Source organism: Balaenoptera borealis (genome assembly GCF_965194805.1).
Source record: "Balaenoptera borealis genome assembly, chromosome: 2".
NCBI lineage: Eukaryota > Metazoa > Chordata > Mammalia > Artiodactyla > Balaenopteridae > Balaenoptera > Balaenoptera borealis.
The window spans coordinates 63,747,667-63,772,549 of NC_138867.1; the positions used below are offsets into that span (position 1 = coordinate 63,747,667).

Sequence of the window (24,883 nt, forward strand, 5' to 3'; positions counted from 1 at the left end):
TGAGTTTGCAAAATCTGGTTTTAATTCATATCTGGGGAGGGTAGGGGAGCATGTTGTGAAAATACATATGCACAGGAACCTAATCAATGCTAGACAAATAATGTATTAGTTTACAATATAATAGGATAACCAGAAATTCAAAGGCTCAAATTGAGTCCATCAGCGGTAATACAATTTTATATTTGGCTCAAGTGGCTGTTGAATATCAAATGGTGCTGAGTTCCTCCAAAGCACCTCATGACCCCCCAGTCTTGGAAGGAGTTTCACCACAGTCTCAGAAGAAATCCCAGTCGTGCTTTTATTTCTTTTGGCCCTTGGGAGTCATTGCTGCCCAAATACAAACGCCGGCCAGGGATTTCCAGTGGCCACATGTTATTGCACAGAGAGGTCTGTCCTAAGCAGACCCTTATGGCTAAGACGGTGTGAGATTAGCCCTTAAATAGTGGTCTAGCATTAACGTGGTCTATCAAAGCATGTTAAGAAATAGCTCCTTAGTGATTATGTACCAGCTACTAGTTATCACACAAACAGAAAAGGCAACGTGGCAGCTTCACATTTCACATGAAAGACTAGCATTAACTGGGCCTGTCTTGCTGGCTTAACTTTCACATAAATCTAGTGATTATTTTAATTTAGACCCAGGAAAAAATGATTTCATACCAGTCTTTTCTTCACATAGGTTTGTGTAGCATTAAAATTGTTATGGGTTAAAGACTAGGCCATGAAGGCAAAATGTTTAACTCTCCTTTGCCAAAACAGAAACAATCTCTGTTCTGACTCCTGTCCAGTTTCCAAAAAACGAAACATACATACACCTTTGTTATTGCACATCTTTCACACAGACTTGTGTATGTATAATATACATATATATTTTTTAAATATGCTACACATAAAAAAGACTATGGCACTTTACAGAATACATGTTTAACAAAGATCATTACACCACAGATGTTTGATAACTATACAAAAACCCTTACACAATTAATGTAACATTGTTGAATTAGCACACAGGTTTAAAAAAATCCACAGAACCCAAAGCAAACATTTCTGCCTTCTTGGAGTTCATTGAGAAGCCCAGCCCCATCACAAAACTTTAAGCACAAACGCAGGCAAAAAATAAATAAGACTTGCTGGTAGTAGTAATGGTCCAGGTATATTAGATTTTTAGACTGAGGCAATTACAAGATTGATAGAAGTTTATTAGAAAAATAGGTGCGGGTCAATGATTGTCTGTTTTTTAATCTCTTTCCTTCTAACACGTTCCTCCTATTCAGTGGTTTTTAAACAGCCATGCAGTGTTCATCTAGACTAGCATGATTTTGATATTCCATTTATCCCAACTGAAGCCTGGCTAAATGGACTAAAGGTTTAAAAGGCCCACATTACCTTTTTACTCTTTCTCTGCTAGAGAAATTTCATCTCTGCTCTGCTTAACAAATCAGTGTTTAAGCAGTTTTTAGTGGTTTGGGGTTTTGTTTGTGTGCATGTGCTGTTTTTTTTTTTTTTTTTTTTTTTTGGGTCTTCTGTAGCATTCAGACTAATGAAGTAAACACTGTCAAGTGACTTTCTTCTGGCCAAGAGAGGTCACATTTCCACTCATGACTTCTGTTATCGGAGTGACCCAGGCATATCCCACCCCCCACCGCCCCTTAGTGAAGGCACAGTCAGGCAATAAAGATGATGGACGTGCTTAGAGGATCCTCTAGGCTTATGACTTGTCTGCGAGGAGAGTGAGACTGTAAAATTAGTGTTATAACATGGGTTCTCTATCTATCTATCTCGTATAGAAGAAAAAGTAGAGTGAATCTTGTGATGATAAATTTAGGAAAAAAAATTGGGTTTTAAATTATTTGCCTGATGGAGGGAATTGCTTTTTTTTTAAAATGAAAATTCTTGCCAAGGGTTAAAAATCAATGACCGTGATGGCATCAGGACTTGGTTGGAGCATACAGATGCACAGTAAGGGACCGGAGTCCTGTACAGTGGCTGCCATAACCTATTATTTCTGTGTGGCGTCAGACAGTTATTGTTTGTGTCCTGAGCCCTTATGACAGGCTGCTGTGAGGATACATATTTACCCCTTGAAGTCACAGATGTACATCTTGCTTACTCTGAACCTTGGTCTAAGAATGGTGAGCTCATGAAGACCTGGTTCCATGCCTCCGCCTTCCTGCCCTTTAGCTCATTATCTGTGAGAGAAAACGGTTTCTGGTACAGGCCGAAGGCTAGAATGGAATTAAACTGGAATGGAACAACTAAAGCAATTACTTGTTCTGCAGCAAGGCAGGGTTTTAGACTCACGCAGCTTTAAGATGATTTACTCGGGGCAGGGTTGTAAAATCTGAATCAGGGTTCCATGCCTGGTGGTGCTTAGCACACAATACCTTGCCCAAACAAGGTTCATAGTTATTTGTTAAATTTTCAAAACAAAGCAAGCCCTCAAGTAAGCAGATTCATAAGCCTAAAGAGACCTGTCCTTTTAGTCCTTCCAGAAATTTGGCAGGTCCACTCCATTTGCTTAAGTTGCAAAGAAGTGTTTCTATCGCATTCTCCAATTCTGAAGCTCAGGATAATACCAGACTGGGTTCTTTCTGGTCACTTTGATCGTTCCAAAGTAAGTTTGAAGTGATGGCTAATATCATTTTCCTGAATCGATTATGTTGGTGATTTATAGAAACTAGATTAAAAGCCCCTGAATCCTTTTTAATAGTGGTGTTTCATTCATTTTGTAAACAGGTATAGGCAGGTGCTATGAGCTTTGTCTAGCTCTCATTTTGCATTAACTTTCTGTCTACTCTGTGCTTTCCTGAGAACGAAGCCTTTGATGCAACTCACCAGTTAGAGCAATTTAATGTTATTTCAGTCTGCTTTCAGGACCAACACCAGTAACTAGAAGAACTTAACTCCCGTCTCTAGCTCCTTTTTCTGCACAGAATGCCATCCTGCTGCTGCTGGGGGTGGGAATACAGCTGAATACAGCATGGTTACCACACAGTGGGAAAAGGTCTGCCTGCAAGCGCTGAGATTCTGGTAAGCTCTCCCAGTCACCAGATGAATGAGCCACAGCTGGCTCGGAGACCTCTGTCCCTGGAATCAGGAAACAGAGTGAGGTTTCCTTTGGCAGTCAAAGCGCAGTCCTAGCCCTAGAAGAAGAACACGTGATCTCCAGTGGAAGAGGAGACGGGGCCAGTACTGGTGCTAGCCTGGCTGCTGGGGAGTGGGATGAATCTGTCTCCACTAGCAGGATTTTGTACTTTCATTCTCATGATTGGACAGGCCCTTATTCTTCCTTTACTCAAATTTCTAAACTCTTGGAGTGACAGATCAATTGATCCACCTGACTCTGGAATTCAGCCTAGAATAAGTCCCACCACAGAATTCCACACTGTCCCTGCTGACCCCTCGGGTCAGCTAAGCAACAGACAGTGTCTTGCTCGGCCCTTTAGCACACATCCTCTCCCCGGTGGGTGTGCAGTCTTCATTGTAGTCTCCAACTGAGACAGTTTGAAAGAACTAGGAGGAAACAAAAGCACCAACCCCCAAACCTCACTCTGAGGCAGAGATGCTCACAGGCATGCAACCTGTGCAGAAACGTCTCTAAACAGCCTGCAAATCTGGCCAATGGTCTCTTCTGTTACCAGAGAAACTGCTGCTTTAATGGTTTAGATCATCATCCTTCATTGAGCCTTGGGGGGAGATGGAGTCTGACAGAACTTAACTGCATGTCAGGGTTTATGTACTATTTTCATGTTCCATCTCTTACAGTTTGCACTGTGGCCCTCCTGTGCAGTCACTTTGTGCAGCTGGGTGTTGCCTGTCGTTGGTCCTGGCAAGGCTCAGGGCTGTGGAACGTGGCTTTGGTGGGTAAAGGCTAGTTCTTCACTTGATTCAAACGACAGAACCAGAAGTGAAGTGTTTCACAAGGTTACACGAGCAAGAAAACGGCACTGATGTCTCTTCCAAACTAAAGGAGGCAGATAAGGTTTTTCCCCTCTTCGATTTCTTCTTGTACTTTGTCACTGGAGGTGGCAATTTCTGCTTGTGCGGAGAAGACGGCACAGATGAAAGTGAGGACCGTGCCCCCGATGGCGGTATAGAAGGCCCAGCCCAACGAGCAGTCTCCGGGTTTGTAGGCCGACGCGTAGTGTCCGCAGTAGCCTATGGCCTTCTGGCAGCCCCAGCCAGCAGGGTAGAGTATCAAACCCAGGATAAGGAAGAGGCCTGCAGGGCAGAAGAAAAACAGGTGAAAGCCCCACGGCTCTCCAATGGCAAGTGAGCAACTGTACCATCTGTGTAATGGCTACTTGATTTGCCTGCTCTGGGCAGTGGCATCCGTTCTGCAATAGCAAGTGTTAGGGACTGTTTTAGGCAACTAATCTGGCCTGATCAAGACAATCAATCACTTTATTGAAAATATTTTTAGCTTCTTTTGTACATGTTGGAATGTGAACCCACTAATAACTTCTCTTCTAGAAAAGCAGGTAACCTTGTTACTACTTCTTCCCACAGGGCTCTTACTGCAGTGAGCAGTTCCCTTTTGGTTTAAGGCAGAGGTCGGCAAACTAAGGTCAAGTGGGGTCTTGTTTGTGTAAATCAGGTTTTATTGGAGCACAGCTATGCCTGTTCGGTTATGGACTGCCCATGGCTGCTTTTGTGCGGGAACAGCACGGTGAGGAGTTGCTACAGACCCTGTGGCCTGCAGAGTAAGTCTGAAATATTTACTCTCTGGCCTTTGGCAGGAGAAGTTTGCCCCCCCCCGGTCTGAGGGAATTCACAGAGAACCATGGTTAAACGCGAGAGACCACATCTTAAGCTGGGTGTCATGCTTTAAAGACAAACCCACGAGGAGTCTGGTTGCTGGCATTCACCGGCCGCATACCTAGGACAGAGACCTCTGTGTTTACATGTACATTGAGAGGCCACCTGCAAACTCCCTAAGAACGTTGGTCCGAGTGCCTTCAAGTAAACTCAGCTCTGAGGAGACACTAAGAAGCTCCGCTTCCACTTTGCTGACGCCCCCACAGCACTGCCATACTAAAGGCCCACTTTTCTCTTCCTCCAGCTGCTCACTGGGAAATTGAGACTTCTTTTTCCTGCCAGCCCTGGGGGTTAGGAGCTACTCCAGGGCAGGATAAGGCAAGGCGGGTGAGGCACAGACAGTCGCCCCCAGGTGCCTGCTCTGTGCCTGCGGCAGCCTGGGAGGGAGCGCCTCCCCGACGCACGGCGGAAGCTGCCTACAAGGCCGTCCGGATCCCCGGACCACGAAGGGAACTGAGCGGCCTCAGGTCTTACCGACAAAACTTTCTTTGTAGAAAGGGTGCTGCGGGAAGAAGATGGCTTTATTCGACGTAGCAGGAAGAAATAGTTTTCTTTGAAGAATGTCACCTAAAATAATCAAGATTGCTAATTCACAGTCAAAAAGACCTGTTTTTTAGATCCATTGGACTAGCAGTTCTGTCCTCTTAATTTAAGCTTACTCTAAATTCTCTTTTCCTACCTTTACTGAAATTCTCTGGGGTTACCACACCAAAGCTTCCGAGGCATTTACAGCCACTTCCTGACAAAAAGGACACGACTGCATTTGTGCTAGTATTCGGTTTGAGGAAGATTGTGTTCCAGATCACAGCTGTCTTGGAGAGCATCTTCTCCCCGATCATGGCACTAGAGTGGGTTTTGGGGTCTGATTGTCCCTACTTCCCAAATTAATCCCCTTGTTCTCCTCTGAAGGCCTCGCGGGGCTTTCTAGCAGGGGTGGAACAGAGGGAATCCATTTACACGCTCACGGTCTGAAGAAGAGCGATTCACCAAAGAAGTTTTTCTAACTAACTGTGCAGCCCTTATTTCTCCGTAGGTCGGGGTGCTGGGAGCCGGGTGGCAGTGATCCGTAGCTAGGGAAATGCGATCCAGCGTTGGGAGGCGTAAGTGAAGGGAGCAGCAGCCCAGACACCTGGAGAGATGCTGGTGGTTAGAAATGACCGGGAGCATGGAGCAAATCCTCCCGAGGATCAGGCCGCCCGTGGAGAATGTGCTGGTGCTCTGGCATAGGCACAGTCCCGGACCAGCAATCCTGGTCTGGATGTCTGGCTAGAAGTCACATGGCAGAAAAGCCCCTGTAGTCCCTGTGTGAGGCTAGGACACAAACCAGCAAGAAGGTGGACCACAGCAGCAACTCACCAGGTGCTCGGTCACTTAGGAGTTAACGGTCTCTAGGTTTGGAGTAAGACAGAGGTCTGAATCCAAGCTCTGCCCTCTACGAGCTGGGTGACCTTAGAGAAGTCTTTGAACCTAAGTATGATTACTCACCTGTAAAGTGAGCTAATCCTGAACTCATAAGGTGGGTGTGAGTATTACACAGTCTGTAAAGAGTACTCGCTGTGTCCCTAACAACAACCTGGAACACAGACTAGCGCTAGGTAACAGGTTAAAGCCCTTGGCAGGCCCCTTCCATGCAGAAGCAGAAGCAGTGTAAAGTTTACCAGTTCTGAATAGACAGGCCGGCCTATTGGGGGGGGCGGGGCGGGGGTGGATATTTTGAAAGGTGTCATAACTGGGGGAGAGGAGGCTACAGTTAGTACCCTTGAAAGAATAAACTACTCTCCATCCGAACAAATGTAACTCAGCTGGGGGGATCTACGATGACTGAGCTAATTCTTTTGTATTTCTAAGCCTGTGATAAATCCCGATTAATTCCCACCTTGTTCCCTAGGAAACCTCACCCAAGGCACATGGAACCTTGGGAGCTTCCTGCCTCAGGCCCTAAGTTACTGCGCTGGAAACCAGAGGCACCATCGCTGGGACCTGTGTAAGAATTCAGAGGCACTTCGAGCACGCAGCCTGTGGGCAAGGGAGTATTAACGGCTCTCTCTTTTAAAAGACCATAGTGTTTATATTTGAATATTAATTGCACACATCGTTTGTATTAAGTGGCTTAAACAAGTCCAATTAGTAAAATTAATGCATTTTAATATGCATTATAACCCTTGAATTGTAAGGGTTTCTCTTTATGGCAAAATACTTTTCTTAACAACCCTTCTCTAGAGTGGCTGTTAGCAATTTACATTCCCACCATCATCACAGCAGGGTTCCCTTTTCTCCACGCCCTTTCCTGCATTGGATAGGGGCTAGGGACAGAAGACAGAAAGCACAGAGTCTGCTGTCACGTAGCAGCTCTGATACCCTGTGCTGGGCTCTGGCTTGTAGGATGCACAAAATAATGTGGCTGTCTCAGATCCTTCTGGGAAGCCAGCAGTTTTAAAATAACTATTATTTTAATATCATCAGACCCCTTTTTGCAGAACACTCAGGAACATTCACCCCTGTACTTCTCCTTAGCTGTTGTCTTTGCTGGTAGCTCAGATAAGGTTCCTGAAGTGCTTCAGGCCTTCTTAAAATCTTGTGGCTGCTACTGGCCAATCGATCTGCGAATAAGGACAGCAGGGAGACTTATCATAAAAGGGGTGCCTGCTTAAGAGACTGTCAGAATCCTCAGCTTGATTATTTATAAGCCCATAGGGCAGTCCCCCGGGAGGGTGACAGAAAGTGGCTCTGGTATGTCTGCAAGCCCCAGTGCATGTGATGTGTGCCCAAACGACAGGCTCCCAACCTGGGCAGCCTGGCTGGTGGGCCTGTCCTCCCAGCACTCACCAGAGCTGCCCCTAGCTTGGTTAATGCCATGAAAACACAGGACAGTCAGAGAGAGAAAACAGCCGGCCGTCAGGTGAGCAAGAATAGAACAAGCATTTGTCATCTTTCTAGGTATTTAAAAAAAGGCGCTTCTACCAAAGGAATTCCAGAAATTTTCACGATTCAGGTGGCCACACGCGGCCCTGACCTCACCTCACCTCGCCTCACCGGGCCCGGACTCTCCACTGCTCCCCGGGCCCGGCGCAGCTTCGGAGCAGCCTGGGCGCCGGCCCCTGGGCCCTGACAAGCGCTCCTTAGTCACAGCCGTCATCTCAACAGGTTCTTTCTGCTTCCGAGTAAAATTATCAAGAAGCCCAGAATGGCTTCCCAGCTCTCACAGTGAACTCCAGTTTTCCCCCCCTGGCCCTCAAGGTCCTGTGTGTCCCGGCTCCCCGTCGCCTGCCTCTCTCGCCCTTGCTCTCTGCTCCAGCCACGCTAGCATCAGCCACGCTCGGGCCTTCGCTCTCGTGCTCCTCTCAGCTGCAGCGCCCTTCCTTCTTCCAGACAGCTTTCCAGCCATCTTCAGATGCCACCTCCTTGGTCTTCTGGTCCCGTCTATTTACAGTTTCAAACACCTACCTCTCCCTTAACTTGCTATCCCCCTTCCTTGCTTTATTATTTCTCCTTAGCATTTATTACTGAAAAATGGAATATATTACTTTGAGTCATATGAAACTGTCAATATCTGTCCACTTTTTACCTACAAAAATGGTCATTTCATGTGGTTCAACCTGATACTTCACTTAGTTATTCTGATTGTTAATCCACCTCCATTCTCAACTTTAAGCTCCACGAGGGCGGTGCTCAGAATAGTGCCTGGCACAGAGCAGACTCTTAATAAAACTTTATCAACGTCAGTGCAATCTGTTTTGCAATACAGTTTTTCTAAACCATGGCGCCCCTGGGGAGAAAGGGTAAAATAACTTTGGCAGATGCCAATCAACAAGAATGACGTTATCCCGGCAGGAAAGGAGATGCAGAGACTCTTGGTTGGCTGGCTTCTCCTGTCACACTGCCTGTTCCAGGCCTGTGAATCCCAGGGCCTAGAAGCAGACATACGCCCCAGATTCCAAATAGGCTTGATGACACCAGCTACCGAGACAGAATTAAAGTCCACGACTTCTTGGATGGGCACATCAGACAGCAGGCAAGAGAACACAGTAAGACGTATACCAAGTCTGCTGCAAATGTGGCGTGGCTTTTCTAGTCATCAACTTGGAGTGCACCAGGGACTGTCAGCTGAGGTGCGCTCTGGATTGAGTTTCATATAAGAGCCACACCAGAAAATGGTCTGCTCTCCCCCGCAGCTCCTGAAGTGAGGCCAGCCTATCTCGGGGGCCTTTCCATCTCCTTGCCTTAACACATCACAGTTTTGGTTGTGTGTGAATGTGTGTTGGGAGGGTGGCAGAGAAAATAAGGGGCTAGGCCAGTGGGCATGTGATCTTCTTCTGACTGGCATCTCTTCCTGGTGCCTGGCTGAGCTGCGACAGGCCCAGCTGGGAGGAGGAGGAAAGGCAGGCAGGCAGGATGATGCTGGCCAACTACCCAAGAAAACAGCCACCACTGCAAGAAACCACCGGCAGTTCGGAGGGCTGGTAACTTCTGCAGTGGCTCGACTTGATGATACCCAAGAAGGTACCATTTTCCCCAGCCTTAAGAGATATCCTCTCCCTTGTAGCCTGTCTTTTCTCTTGCTAACAGCCTCCCAGTTCATTGTACCAAGAGGACTAGAAGATGCCAGCATATGCTCACCATGGGGGTCACCCGGGGGATGACTCAACCTTATTTGGGGAAGAAATTAATTAAGAAAGAAATTAATGAAAGGGAACGGATGGTTAGTCACTTGGACTACCTCACAGATGCCACGCCAGGTTGGAGACAGAGCCCTGACAATTTACCAAGGCTCACCATAGGGTGCTGGCTCTCTCATGGGCACCAGCTATCACATTGCAACACCCATCATGTCCCTCTGCCATTTTAGTAATATTTTCCCCTACCTGGAAGGAGCTTTCAGACTCAACCCTGGATTCCCAGCAGTTCTATCCTGCTACACAGGAATTTTTAGAGTCTATGGGTGACCTAAACACGTGGTTTGGGTTTAATTCAAATAATTAGACTCCATGAGCTCTGAAAGGGAGAGGGTAGGAGCTGTGTTTCATGGCTGAGTTCCCAGTGCCTTAAAAAAGGTGCTAAAAAATAAAATGAATGAAACACCCTGGGAAAAGTCAAGTCATAGTCTTCCTGATCAACAGTCAGCACTGACTGTGATTAGACCAGCCACAAAATTATATATCTTAGGTAATTCTCTTGCTACTGCCTTGAAATCAAATAGTATGTTATCAAATATAAGTTTTAATCAAATCCCTTAGGTGGGGGAAACAACCTCCATAATCTTGCCAAGCCCCCAATTTTGGAAAGACTAGGAGTTGCTGAATACAATAAATAATATTTTACTTGGTCTGAAGGTGACCACACCTCCAGCTTTAAGCGTCCGGGACGCTAGGAACGGGGAAGCCGAGTCTGAGCCACTGCCCGTCAGCCTGTGAAGGAAGAGCGTGGAAGGCTCCGTGCCTACTTCCCAGGCTCTCCCTGGCCGTGTCGGCCCCGACTCCCTCCCTGCCAGTCTGTCACCCAATCACCCCACACTTTCACTACCTGCTGGCCAAGGGAACGGACGCCAGGTTTCTTGCCTTTTGTGGGTCACCCACTGTCTGTACAGAAGGAGGTCCTTTTTCCTGGCCTGACAAGTGAGAACTAGAGGCTGGCCCCTGTTGTACAGAATAACAAGCGAGTCTTTGGACATCATACTCCTGCCTCCTCTGCAGACAGGCTTCCAGACTAAATAGTAAAGGCTGACTAGACCTCAGTTTGCAAAGGAAAGATGGCCGTCTGTTAGCGCTACCAGCAGCCTGGGGAGAAGCCCCCAGTGAGGGCCGCACACTCAGCCTCCACGAGGTCGTAACAAGCTCATTCTGAAGCTCTGAAATATCCTAATATCCCTGGAGAGCGAGTTCACAGCAGACAGCGGATAGCAGGCTTAGCATCATTTGATACATTTGAGCTCCAACTAGGTCTTCCTGAGGAGTGCCCACTCCCTGAACTAGGGGTCTCACTCATGCTGACCCCTTGGGCACTCATCCACCTGGAAATACCCTCCCCCCATCCCAGCCCAAACGTCACCTCTGTGTGACATTTGTCACCACTTCCTGCCAGCATGTTATTCTCTGTGTGTTCCCACTGCCCTGTGCACACCCCTCTTCAGCTCTTTATCGTATGTTATTTTTGTATATTCAACTCAATTTACTGAGTTACCTGCTAAGTGGCAGGCATTATTCTCGGCCCTGAGGATAGAGCAATGCCCTAGCAGGACTCTGAGCCCCTTGAGGGCAGAAAAGCTTTATCCTTCTTGATTTATATCACAATTTTATCTTTAGCATTTACCATAAAACTCTGATGGGTATGTCACACAGTTGACCTTGGGTAACAGAGGTCAAGAGTTCAACTTATTTCTGGCTTTGAAACAGCCACTGACTCATTTAGGAACTCAGCAGGAAACCATCTAACTATCAAACATCCATTTCCCATTCAACATAGCTCTGGGGGAAAAAAAAAAAATTCACCTGGTGGTGTTTATCCCTATCAGGTCTACCCTGTGACTCAGACTGAGCTCCAGTCTCTGCGGTGCTCAGCTCAGCTGTGCCAGGGGGCTGCCCCTGTCACCGCACCCCCTGCCCCTCAACCTCCTGCCCAGGTGGCCATCTCTCTAACAAGAAGCAAGACAAATCAGACGGGAGAGTGACTGGCTTCCTGCATCCCATCCCCATTCTGGGACACAGCTCAGAGAGCATTCCAGGCTTACTGGGGGTGACAGCTTCAATCAGCAAGTTCAGAAAGTACTGACAATACTGTCGTGAAGGAAAGCTAAGGAGACAGGGCAGTGCTCCTTGCATGATCATCTGCCAGTGTCCTGCCTCCAGATGGGAAGCCATGTTGGTTGTCCCTTCTCGGTATCCTTGGCTGTTCTTCCTCACCTTTCCAATCTCTGAACACTGGAGGGCCCAGGGCCCAATCCTTTGTCCTCTTCTCCACATTCTCCTTATTGATCACACTCGGTCCCACAGTTTTAAATACTGCCTCTAGGCTGGCATCTCCTGAATTTTGATCTCCAGCTTTGACTCCAGATTTGCATATCCAACTGCCTACTTGACCTCCACTTGGATATCTAACAAGGTACTTGAAAACTATGTCCAGACCTAACTCTTGATTCCTACTCCCCACTTCAAAACCTGGCCTTTGCCCTGTGGACCTCATTTCAGCAAATGGGAGTCCAATTCTTAGACCTGCTCAGGTCAAAACCCTTAGAATCCTCCCTGACTCCTCTCTTAGGGCCCACATCCCTCTGCGGCAAAGCCTACTGGCCTTCATTCCAGCTGCTCCCTTGGCCGGGAGAGCTCTTCCTCCTGACTGCCCATATGGCTAACTCCTCTATCTCCTTAAAGTCTCTGGTTGAACGTCTCCTCACCGAATCCTACCCTGACGACCCTATTTAACATTGCAACTTCCCCCCCTTATCACCCCAGCATACCCAACCTCTCTTACCCTGGCTACTCCTTTTGTTTTTTCCTTCCATAGCACCCATCAGTTTTTAACATACTGTACAATTATTTGGTTTATTGTGTCTCCACCAGCTTGAATGTAAACCCCATGAGGATACAGAACTTTGTGCAGTTTTTTCTTTATGTATCCCAATTGCCTAGAACAATGTCTGACGTGTAATAGGTGTTCAGTAAATATTTGTTGGATGAATGAAAAGACAGAGTGCTGTGATGTGGATGGTTACATTTTAAAATGAAGCCATTTTAAGTTCTTGCCAAGTTTTTTAAATGGTTGGAGGAAAAGCTGCATTCGATAACGGTGAACCCCAGGGCTCGGCAGTTTTGCCTAACAGCCCACCAGCCACACTTACTAATGAAACACGCAAAGGGGCCAAACCATGGGACTGGCCTTCTACTTGACTGCAAGCACTGAATATCTCCTTTCTGGCTACAGAAAATAGATCTTTGTCGGGAGAGGACATAGAAAAAAACAGTAAGTCAATTAAATGTAATAAGTTTTCAGTAATCTAGAGATCATTTTAGCCTCAAAACTCTGAAATTGTTTCCAACTCTGCTTGGCTGCGGTAATGACATCTATAAAGACATGCTGTGGCTGACTGTGGGAACTGCCCCGGACACCAGCTGGGAAGGGAGGCGCAGTGCAGGGATAAACCTGGAGAAGTTCAGGAAAATGGCAGGTGGCAGAAGGGTACACCAGGGGGAATGAGGAGGGAGGTGGACCATGGCAGTTTGCAGAAGTGGTAAGGGCGGTGTCTAGAAGCAGCATGAGCCTGGAGAATGGAGAGACTGACAGAAAGTGCCGGCACTGAAGGCAGGAATGTAGAACTGCTGACGGCCCAGGAAAATACCCACTCCCATCAGCAGCCCTGAGGACAGTGTCATAGATCAACCGCAGGTGGAGTGATGGTGGTGGGGGGGGTGGTCAGGGGAGGGAGAGGAGGTGATTCTCTGCTTCCAAGAGGAATAACACGTTTAGTTACTTAACTCTAAGTCTGGGACCATCATGTGGTACAACTGATGTACAGAGTGATACACAACAACCTAGGCCTGCTAGTTAACATTTATCTGTATGTTTACCTCTCTTTTCTGTCTAAATTTTTATTTTTTCCCGAGTCATCTTCCATGCTGACAGCTGGAAGTCATTTTGGCAGTCCCCAATAGCTATTTGAAAGTCATCAACTGTTGCTAGGTAGGGACCTTTTCTCTTTCACAATACCCTAAGGCAAACTGTCAGGTATTATTAAGACTGTGCTTTGAGGAGGGCACCATGTCAGACCAACGAATTTGCCATCAAGCTGTTCTCTTTCCAAAGATCACAGTATGAACCTGTATACTCCTCCTGTGCAGGGACTTTGGAGACAGGCTGTAGTGATCATTCTCACTCACCAAGGCAAGGCTGAACTAGGTCCCCTACACTCTTTCAAGAAGAGAGGCAACTCAGAATTTCATGGGTAAAAAGTTTAAATAAAAAATTACAAGTAAATGGTTAACCAACTATCTGGAAGATTATCCAGAACAATGATAGTAAAAACTAGGAATCTTACTGTGACATACTATGCATTTGTCCCATAATAGAACAGCACTGGCTCCAAGGTCTCTTAGATGCCTCAAAGTACGTACATTTGGCTCAGATGAACTCCCGCTGGATTATAAACTGGACAGCAGTGGGGGGTGTGTTCTGCTCCTCGGCTGCCACCTCCATCTCCACCCCAAAGCCAGCACAGCCCTCTACACGTACTGTGCTGTCGACCAACTGCACGTGTCATTGCTGATTCCCATTTCCTTTCTAGTCTTCTCATTTTTGGAAGAACATTTTGGAAAGATCTTCTACGGTAAAAATGGGAGATTCCAAGCAAAGATGACATGGAGTTTAAGCTATAAACACCCTCCCCCAATTTTACACATTCGCAACTAAGACTTTAAAGCTGGAAGTTTCTACAGGTGATTAGAACCTTTTAGTGATCATAATGATAACTGTTATAGTAACAACGGCAGCAGTTAAGTGCTAAGCACTACAATGTGCCAGGCACCGGCTAAGCACTTTAAATATAACTCAAATGAGAGTTCTCTCCGTGAGAGGATCTTACGAGGTTGGTACTATTAATATCATCATTTGACAGATGAGGAAACTGAGGCACAGAGGGATTAAGTAAGGTTACACAGCTAATCAGTGGTGGAGCTGGGACTCAAATCCAGGCTGCTGCTTTACTGCACACCAAAGACTAGCTTCCAAAACAAAAGCATCTGTGCAGCTGAAGAGGGGAGATTGCTATATCCTCAAAAGCTGGCTTGCATGTACCTACGAGACGTTAGAGAGCAGATGACGACGAACAGCTCTCAAGTGGAAAAAACCACAGGAATGCTGTAAGGGGATGACGGGGAGAGGAAGGCTGCACAAAAATAAAGGCTCACCTATTCTCAGGCAGGTTGATTTGCTAACCCTATAGCAAGACAACAGCAAGATAAAGAATTTCCATCCACCCCTTCTCTTGCATTACAATCTGAGTGTCATCAGCCTCCTTTACTGCAATATAGATGTCACCTTGGAGTGGCTGCCATTGGCCAAAAAAAACTTCTAGAAAGAAAACCTATGAACAGGTCAAACCAACATAATGTTCGCTATGGTGTCCTCTCCTGAAGAATCTGTGTGAGCAGAAAACTGGAAATAAAGCACAAAACCCATCAGACCAGAGGGAGAAAATGTAAGCCGTATAACCTGTTTACATTTTAGTCTTTGAGATTCTGTGCACTTGAGAACCATCTGAAACTGCACATCTACCTAGAATACTAATGCCGTACACAAAATGGTCCACAAAAACCCCATATCCTATGAACTTTCCAGGAGAGACATCTGTAGCTGATTAGACAAAATCGAGCACTGAGAGCATTCTCAGACAGCCCCCAAATTACATCCCTCCTCCAGCAGCCGGGGCCATGGTTTTAACCATCCCGCCTCCTCCACGTAGCCTTTCTTAATTCACAGAACAGAGCTGAGGATCTTTGTTTTGACCTCCTCCTAACCCTGAACCCTTGCACCATTCACCATTACCTGTACGCAGTAGGTTTTAGTTAATCCTGTGCTAACAAGAGATCTGCTTGTCTCAATGTCTACATTCAGGGGACGCTGCTCTCAATCTAAGGCATCAGGCTCTCATGAAATCTTGCTTATGACAACTACAGACTCCAGGATGGGGCCCCCCAGGTCTCTTCTACCCAAGAAGAGTTCTGGTCCTTGCCTCCCAAGCCCCAAAGCTAAATTAACAATGCTATTCCAGCCTGCTTGACTTCTCCAGATGCCAAGACACTACCCTCAGTACCAAATGCCAGTTAGCCATTCAGAGTCAGGGGTATTCAAACAGTAATTTATAAATAAGAGTAATATAACAAAGTATTAGTTATACCATGAATCAAGGAGTTCTGCCCAAGAACTGCCACCTTTGGTTAATCTCTACTTTTGAAATCACTTTGCCCACTAAGGCTTTTCAAATTTTCATTGAAGATTTATTCTAGAAAACCCAAACAGAATTTGGTTTTAGTGACTGCCAGTTCTGAAATGATTCTTATTGTTTCTTTGGATGATGACTCATTTGTTTATGCTCTGTCTAGGAGGGCAGAGTACATGCTAGGATTGAGACTTAGCAGCATTTACTACATCCTTTACTCTTTCCAAATGCCTAGAAACTCACAGTTTCTAGCACGGATTAGTGAGCACAGAACAGACTATGTTTCTGTCAGTGAACAACATTCACTGAGCACCTAGTGTGTATGTAGCAGGCCCCATTCTGAACACTAGAGAGCTGTGAAAAAGTCACAATCCACACCCTTGCTCATATTCTAGAACAGTGGTTCCCAAGCTTCTGGACTTCAGACACGAGCAAAATCTCCAGAAAAATTACGGGGAGGTCAATATTTTTTCTTTTGCTAATATAAGGACACTAAAAATAACCGTTATCTCCTCTCATTATCATTTCATAAAAAAGGGTATTTTAACACAAAAAGGGTAAAGGATGTAATCTAAGAATAAAGGACAGTTCTTTAAATTGAACACATTTAGCAACTATGAAATCTTACAACATTGTCCTTATTTTTCTCGTTTTCGCTGAGGACTGGTGGAAACTAAAAATTGGCGCTTGCCATCTGCCTCTACAAGGATTAAGTCACTAGCCACTGCAGCCGCTGACCTTCAACACCCCCTGAAAGGAGTTCAGGGTGGAGATCAGGAATGAGGCACTCTGTGTTCTGGGAAAAACTGGCAGAACAGGCAGGCCTTCAGATAGATATTTGCAGGAGAAGATTTTATGAGCCCAAATTCTTGCATCTTCTCTTATCTAGAAAAGCACTAAAATCATTAACAGAGACATTTTCTCCTCGTGACTAGCAGTAACCTTCACCAGACTAGCAGCAACCTTCTGCAAAAAATGTGTGTCTGACTGCATGTACCCCCTTCACCAAAATCACATATATACTGACCTTCCCCCCCACCTCTTCGAGCAGTTCCTCAGAGCTATCTGAGATGCTGTCTCCTGGGCTATAGTCCTCATTTTGCCCCCAATAAAACTGAACTTACAACTCTCACGTTGTGCTTTTTTCTTTTTTTTTTTCAGTCGACAAACCTTAGTAGAGTGGACCCGCCCCTTGTTCAAAGGCAGTGAGAGGCCGCTGGGGGGGTGTGTGTTAGGATGGGGACATCTTTCTAAGAAGCCTGTTTGTTTACTGTATAAGTAAAAAGGTAAAGAGTTTTCACTGCACCTCATTTTAAAGTTTCAAGGATTTATGGACAAGCTAGACTGGGCCCAACTGACATTTAAAAACTCTGCTTTGAAGGCCAGATCAGAAATGGGAGGTCAGAAATGGGAGGTCACTGGTAATGAAAAGGGTTTTCAGCTGATAACCAGTGTCTTTGCAGAGCAGATTATATCTACATGTCATTTTAGTACATGATCAATAACATTAGAGGTTTTTAACCAACAAGATTTTCTGAGGGGAAGGAGAAGAAAAGTGAAGGATCGGTGTCAGTAATTTTTTACTTAAAGCTTGTATTAATGCTTATACCGTCTCCCTGGAGTCTAGTAGGGTACTTGTTTTCTACTAAAAACACTTCCATGGAATTATAATTGGCAAGAAAAATACTCTTCCAGGGTGGTGGGTGGAGAACGGATGACAAAGCAATAAAGAGAATTCTTTGGAAGACAATCAGAGCATAGTTGTCATAAAAAGACCTTACAGCCAAGCCCCCCAGAGGAAGTTTCTGTTACAATTACTCAAAATTAATGACCATCAATTAAGAATTGTCAGATGCCCCTAGAATATGTGGAGAAACAATCCACAAGAAAGATGCAGTTTCTCCCACGCTGAAGCCTCCCTAAACCTTTCTCAGCAATGATTCATGTTTATATGCAAATTACTTCCCTGGCAGTTTCTAAAACTTTAACTCTTACCTGTTAAAATGCATCCCAACAAACTAATGTAGTCAGATTATTCCTTCCCATGAGTTAGTGATAAAATTTTACTTTGCATTCCAAGTGAGAAGGTGTTTCCTAAACTGTTTCTATGCAACTGGAAGAACTTTATAAACTATTTCTTGATAAATTATTCATCCAACATGTAGGATTAGAAAGAGCTCCTGTTTGACTCTAACCAAAATACACTCATAATTCAAAGTAAGCTGCCCCCCCCAACATCAAATGCAGTGCATAGCAGAATAAAACACACTTAAAAAATTTAGTTATTGAGCTCTGAAATTTTCAGAACAGTAAGTAAATTTCTTGCCTGCTGAAGTTTTGGGGTCCAGATAATGTTAAATAATTCCTGCAACAAAGCAGGTGCCATCTTTTCAACACTAGGGCCCTGAGGCTGGCCTCTCGACTCTGAACACATAGCCACTGAGTATTTTGGTTTGAAATTTTATTAAATATTGGCTTCATTTTCTCAATATGTGTATTTTAGGTTTCATCTGTACTGGGGGCTATCTTTTAATAAATGAGATTGAGGGCCAATTAATAAAGCTACTGGGAAGCCTCTATACAACAACTGAACTCATAACTATGGCTAACTGTGCCTGGGCACATAAGAGTGCACAGATTACTTCTGAAGTGACCTCAGAGCTTAGAAGAACACCACCGTTGCATTAAGTTCTTAAATCAGAGTGCCTGAACCACTTGTATAAATATTCAGAGCCATACTTAACGTGATGATTTGTTACTGGAATCGGAACATAGATCATCCAGGGCTCTGAGATTATTTGTCTACAATTAAGTGGTTACCATAGCAAAGTACTTTATTTGCATATCAATTGCATATTCTATCTGAATTTTAAGAGAGTTTGCAATTTTTTGTCTAGATTTTCCAACTGATTCTTTAAAAAGAGATCCCAGTCCCTAGATTTACTCAGATTAATGCCTGCTTGGTCCACTTGCTCTTAGGCAGTAGTTTTGTTTTTCCTCTAATGATACAGTTGAATTCTTTTGCTCCCTTTATATATGATGATACTTTGTTTTGTTTTTGCTTTTCTAGGGTACAGCTTCTAAAGCAATGACTCTCTAATATGGTTTTGGAGCAGAAACTCAAGAAATTGTAGACCTGAGTCTGTAGGTCTTTGTATTTATTGGGCATCCAATAAAAGCTCCTTGGATTGAAATTTAATTCTGGCCTGCCTTATAGCATTTTGGCATTCTTTAGTTTTTCGCAAGGTTGATGAATGAGTAAATGCGTTATCGTCAGGGGTACTCTTAAATTGACTCAGACATAGAATGGTTACATGTGACTTCTGGTGGAGGCGTTATCTGTCTGGAGAGCCAGAAATCCAGAGCCTCCTTTAGACAGCCAGAAGCTTCCAGTGCCTCATTCTAAGGAGAAGTAGGAGATGCTCCCTCTGCTTCCCTCACGTCTTTTCTTTGAAGGTATTTGGAAGTCGGGCGACCAAGGTCACACCACCTTCTCAGAGAAAGCAAGGTGAATTTTTCAGGTGTAAAATGGGGCCAGGTCTCCGAAAGAGTCAGGAATCTCCTCCCCTCTCCCCAAGTTTCCCAAGTCCTGTTCTTCCTTCTCTCCTCTCCAGTGACCTACGTGGTCACTGGGAGTGCACAGGTAGGGCATGGGATAAGTCAAAACGGACGCTGCGACCAGGTTGAGTCGTGGTTGTCTTTCACCCTCTGAAAGACAGCAATGAGAATGCCAAGACCCAGACAGCAGTCATGGTGTATCTCCCATGCCCACCCCGACTTCCCCACGCGTGCCGGACTACGACAAAGCAATTCTGCAAGCAGCAGAGACAAAACCCTCCACTTGTCTTCTCTCTAAGATCCGTCTTTTATTCCTTGCCCTTTCTTTTTTTCATATTGTTCTCCTTCACCCTCAATCATTGCTCACTTCCAAGAAAACTGAGTCTGCACAGCAGGCCCTGACCCCCCGCTGCAGAGAGCGATGCCAGTGGGCGTGGATGGCGCCACAGTGATCTATCCAGTCACACTGGTGGGGCAGCTCGCTGAGGCCATCCTGCTGGGCTGAACGCGGTGCAGACAGACAGAGGGCTACAGGGACTAGACAGCGTGAGAGCCAACCAGACACGAAGCAGCACAGAGCCGGCGAGGCAGGACTGGAAGACAGCAGGCAGCCAGGCCAGAAGCTCACACGCTAGTCCAAGCCTCGTGGCAACCCCAGGGGAACGGCCCGGGCCAGCAGCAGTGCGCCAACTCCTGAGCTCACTGCCGTGGCCCCGTCCCAGACCTGAGTCACCGGGGATTCCACAGACTTCTAAGGGGGCCCTACATGCATTTCCAAACCCAAACTGCTTGATGCTGTCATGCAAAACCTGGATCTTTGCATTCTACGCTTTCACTGTGGACCACATCCAGGTCAAAGCCTAAGGAAGGCAGCTGGCGAAAACGACCCTGCTGGCTGATTCCCCAGCTTTTGTAATGAATCCCAGAGGGCTATGAACTGACGTGTGTTTCTGGCTCTGCCAAGTCCCGGACGAGTCCTCACCCAGTGAAGACCAATCAGCCTGTGATTTATTCTGCAAGCGGAGCCTGAGAAGCCACCTGCAATCAGGACTCAACCGCTAGAAGCCGCCTCCAGAAAGGAAAGGATGGAGAATGCACGGGTCAGGGGAAGAGGAGTGAGAGGAAGAAGCTTTGTTTTCCTATCAATTCAGCTTTTAAAAAAATGCCTGAGGACACCCAGAGGCCCATAGGAGCCACAGGACAGCTCTGCGCTCTTCAGTCCCAACAAAGGCAGGCTATTAAGGGGCCAGGAATGGCACTTTACAATGTAGTTAACATTTGGTTTTGACAGAACAAGGTCAGTTCTAAAGACCCTATTCCTTAGAATGCAGCAATTGTAGGGAACACAAAGGAATGTACTAAAACCTGCCAAGAAAGCATAAATACTTTAATAATCATCATATAGCTACTACCACTTACTATTTACTATGTGTGCTTAAAAGCCTTTCTCATATATTATCTAATTTAATCCTCAAAACCACCCTGAGGTATGTACTACTACTATACCCGTTTTCCAAGTAAGAAAACTGAGGCTTAGAGATGAGGCAGACTGGTTAACATTTCACAGACACTTTAAGGTGAGGTCAGGGCTGATCCAGGGCCAGATGAGGTTTGAGCTCTAATTGCTGCTGAGGGCGCCTACTGAACAGCCGGGGCATTTGTACATGAGCATTTGAGAAGTGTCAGCTGGGTGCCCACCATTAGGTAAGGCCTTGAAGGCGAACCCTGCTATCTGAATTAGCTTAATAGTCAATACGTGTATTTTCATTTGTTTTTTTAAGTAACACAAATTTTGAGATTTCCACTGAGGCAGCAGATTCTTTTACACCCGACTTCTAAAATCAAAATACTAAGATTTTGATGGTTTTTGTTATACTATGGACAGTGACAGCTATGCAGCCTGTGGCCTTTCAGATCAGGCATAGTAAAGGCATACTAGATAGCCTGTAATTTGTCACCCAGTTACATTTTACAAAAATGTCATTTTTGCCAATGCGAGTTGTAAGAACAAACACAGTCTGAGTATCTTTCTGAAGGATCCTTTCGTTGCTTTGGCAACAGTCTCCTTTCTCACCATTTGTTTCAATGTCAAACGGATCCAGAGTTGAGAGAGGGCTTGTGGGGAGAGCAGAGACTGATGCTCACAGCTGCAGCAAGCCCTTGGCTGAGGCTGGGGCTGACCAGATGCTCTTAGAGACCAGCCAAGAGGACAGAAAGCAAGTCAGCTGCTTCAGACACCCAGGGGGCAACTCTCTAAGCTATAGATTCAAGGGCCACAGCTGCCACCGATGCTGGCTTGAACTGCCTGGTGGAGACCTCTACTATTGGAGAAAGAGCCCACTAAGCATCCCTCAAAGATGTGCCCCTCCTCCCCTCCCCAACATGAGGGAGCCAGCTGACCAGCGTTCAGTCAGTCCATCCTTCCCATGATTTCTTCTCAGAGGGGTGCTGCTGGGCTGGGAGGTGAAGAGAATCCACTTTCCTGTATTTCAGTTCTTAGCCTTAGATCAGTGGCCCCCTAGAGAGGCAGAATCTCACTGTACAGGAATCTCTGCCTCTGGCCAACTTTTAGCAATTTCAGACGTTTTGAGATGCCATATGTATGCATAGGGAACAAAAGTGAAAGGGGATGAGGAGAAAAATTTCTTTTAGAAAAATCAAGACTTTGGGGAGACAGATGACCAACAGTCCAGCATCTTGGGTGTGCTACTGCTCCCTTCTCCCCAGCCCTTCTTCCTAGAGGCCTGAGGCAGAGAGAAAGAGAAAAGTCAAGAATAACTCACTGGAGTGTATGAATAATACCTAAAATATGTACTCATCTTTGTGCCAAAATGAACACTCTTGCCATTTATGTGAAACAGCAAACAAGAGCACCAAAAGACTTGTTGGACTAATCCACATTCTTAGAGACTAAATTCACTGGAGTAACACCTTATTAAAAACTGCACGTAAACAGTCTTTGAGACTGAAAGACATCTAATTTTCTGCAAGTTGATTGCAAAAGACCGATTGTGGTGGTATGGCCCAAGATGTCCCACCCTACTGTAAATGGCCATTCCTTTGCTGGAAAGCACTAAGTTTCTCAAGATGAAAAGCATTCCTATGGATGACAAACCAGGAGTCTGATCTGCATACCAGCATATTGACAAAACTCATAATAAAGGCATTAAGTCATCGAAGATAAGCAAATAAAATATAGTCAGGGCAGACTGAGCAGAAATACGCCTCTCTGGTCAACCAGGACTCTTCAACAGGATTAATTATTTGTGTAAACTGGCTTCCCTTCATCTACATGTTTATTTTGACTTTTCAAAAGCTTTAGTAACACATTGGTAACACTCCTCAGCAAGCTGTAAGATACACATGCCCCCCGAGGCACTGTGTGCCTGGGGGGATAAAGTAGAGGTATTTCTCTGACAAGAAAAAGATGAACCAGTATGGAAACCTACCTTAATGAATATTTCTGGGAAATGAAAATCCAAGCTTAGGGGATGAACTGCAGATTTGAGAAGTGAATCAAAAGGGGGACAATGAGCTTCACAGAATCAAAAATCTAAGATAGGATCATATTTTCCAATCTCCCTATCTTTCAGAAGAGGAATGCCAAGATCCACAGGATTGGTGCATTTATCTCAAGTGAAACTGCAAGTTAGTAGCAAAGCTGAAAATGAGAATCCTGGCCTCCCAAATTCCGTGAGTGCCTATGAGTGCCTGGGTCTCTCATGGTACGGCTGATCCTGGCAGATAAAGAGATGAGGGGTCCTGAGATCTGTCACGAGTATATCCCCCATTGAAACAGAGCATGACTGTGAAGCAGGTCCTCTGTCATTTCTCTGGGCCCATTACCCTCTCCCCCACATACACACATGGGGCCCCCTAAGGTTTGAGAAACAGAAAACATCATCTTATCAGCTGTTTGGGAAAAAAACTGCTGTTTGACCTGTTTGTTTGGAAGCCAGCCCTGCTGAGCTCAAGAGTTTGCTATAAGGCAGGCAAGAGCTAATTCATTCGAGGTCTGCTTCTTTACAGGCCTGGATGCCAGGCTCAGTGCTTATCTTCATTGTCAGCAGCCCCGTGAACGCAGCTACAGGATGTGCCCTTCAATGAGGGTTGTAAGTGGATTGCTGTTTCTCCTGTTAGAGTTCAGATTAATAAATACCTTGGTTGTGGTTGTTTAAAAAGTGAATTTTCTTCCTGAGAATCAAAGCAAGAGTCTACTCCTCTGCTTCCTGAGGATGTCTTCAAACTCTGGTGTGTGTGTGTGTGTGTGTGTCAAACTCTGGTGTGTGTGTGTGTGTTTCTGCTGCTCAGAACAAGTCCCTTGAGCGTGGACAGACTGATACCCTCTTGGTTCCAGATCCACTTTTCAACTCCACATGGGACAGCCTATGAAAATGCGGGTGGCCATGGAAGTTTTCTTGGAGCTCACGGCCTCCCCTCTGGGATCCCTGTAAAGTGCTCATACTTTTCTTTCCACTGATTTCTAACAAGCTCATTAGTGAGAAACTCCCAGAAAGTGGAAGAGTTAGATTGTAATTTCTGATCTGAGCGCACAGAACATTCTGACAATTGTCTCCAGGAGACAGACAATTTAAAGCAGAACATTATTAAACACAGAGCAGCTGATACTAGTTCCCTTCCAGCCAGCTTGTTCGCCTGCGAAAGCTGAAATCATCCTGGGGCCGGGGATGGGGCCGAGAGTGGGTGGCAGCACCAGGCTCACTGCCTGTGAATGAACGCCCCCCCCCCCCCCCCCCCCCCCGCTCACGCTCATCCCAGCACACAGGGCCCGCTGCAGGGGGGCCTCACACACCGCAGTTCTTCCCTGGACGCACGACGCGGAAAGCATGCTGTTAATTTAATGGGAAAAGCAGAAAGTAGGAGTAGTTACTCAAACAAGACCCAGCAACTTAGAACCCGAGGAAATAAGCAAGGAAGAGGAGCAGGTGAGAGCAGAGAACAGACACTTCCTTCGCTTCAGGGGAGTGACACAGGGAAAGGGAGCGATGGGGGCAGCGCGCGCCTGCTGCCTGGAACCGGACAGAAGAGCGTCCTCCTCAAGTGTGGCAGCAAATGAACGAGCAGTGAGGGTGCACACACATGGCTCTCAGGCCCCCTCGCCCTCTGCGCACGCTTACCTGCAATTCCTTGCAGCAGCCCGCAGACGTTGAAAATACTTTTCTTCATGATGCTCTGCACACACATGGTGAAGACAGACACCAGGGCCACCATGCAGAGAATGAAGATGCCCACGGCTAAGAAAATAGCGGTGGCCTGCCAGAAGCCGCTGGCGATCTCTCCGAAGGTCTCGGCGTAGGGCCCGCACAGCGTCTCCCGCTGGAAGTGCTGCACGCCGGGGTTCCGGATGCAGCGGGCGTAGATGCCCAGCGTGGGGTGGTGGGGCTCCGGGGAGCCTCCGCCCTGCTCGCCGGGCTCGGCGCTGCCGCGGGGCTTGGCTTTTCCAATCAGCCAGTCTGCGCTCATGAAGGCAATGAGCTCGGCAAACGCCACCACAATACTCAGGAGGGTCCAGAGCATCGAGCGACAGGTGACAATGACATGACACATATTGATGTTCGAGGC

The 24,883-nt window shown here is 46.1% G+C and overlaps 1 protein-coding gene across 2 annotated transcripts; it reads right to left on the reverse strand.

Annotated features, from left to right (window-relative positions):
* On the reverse strand, positions 1-24,868 carry LHFPL2 (LHFPL tetraspan subfamily member 2; the record flags this gene model as incomplete). 2 transcript variants are annotated; one of them, XM_082378472.1, is made up of 2 exons in its annotated part: positions 1-4,221; positions 24,439-24,868. In XM_082378472.1, the coding sequence occupies 2 exons, from the start codon at positions 24,866-24,868 to the stop codon at positions 3,965-3,967; spliced, it is 687 nt and encodes a 228-aa protein (XP_082234598.1). In that variant the 3' UTR covers positions 1-3,964. The 2 variants fall into 2 exon arrangements, with proteins under 2 accessions (XP_082234598.1, XP_082234599.1); XM_082378473.1 differs by lacking the exon at positions 1-4,221 and adding an exon at positions 5,823-19,450.
* Between the last annotated feature and the right edge of the window lie 15 nt (positions 24,869-24,883).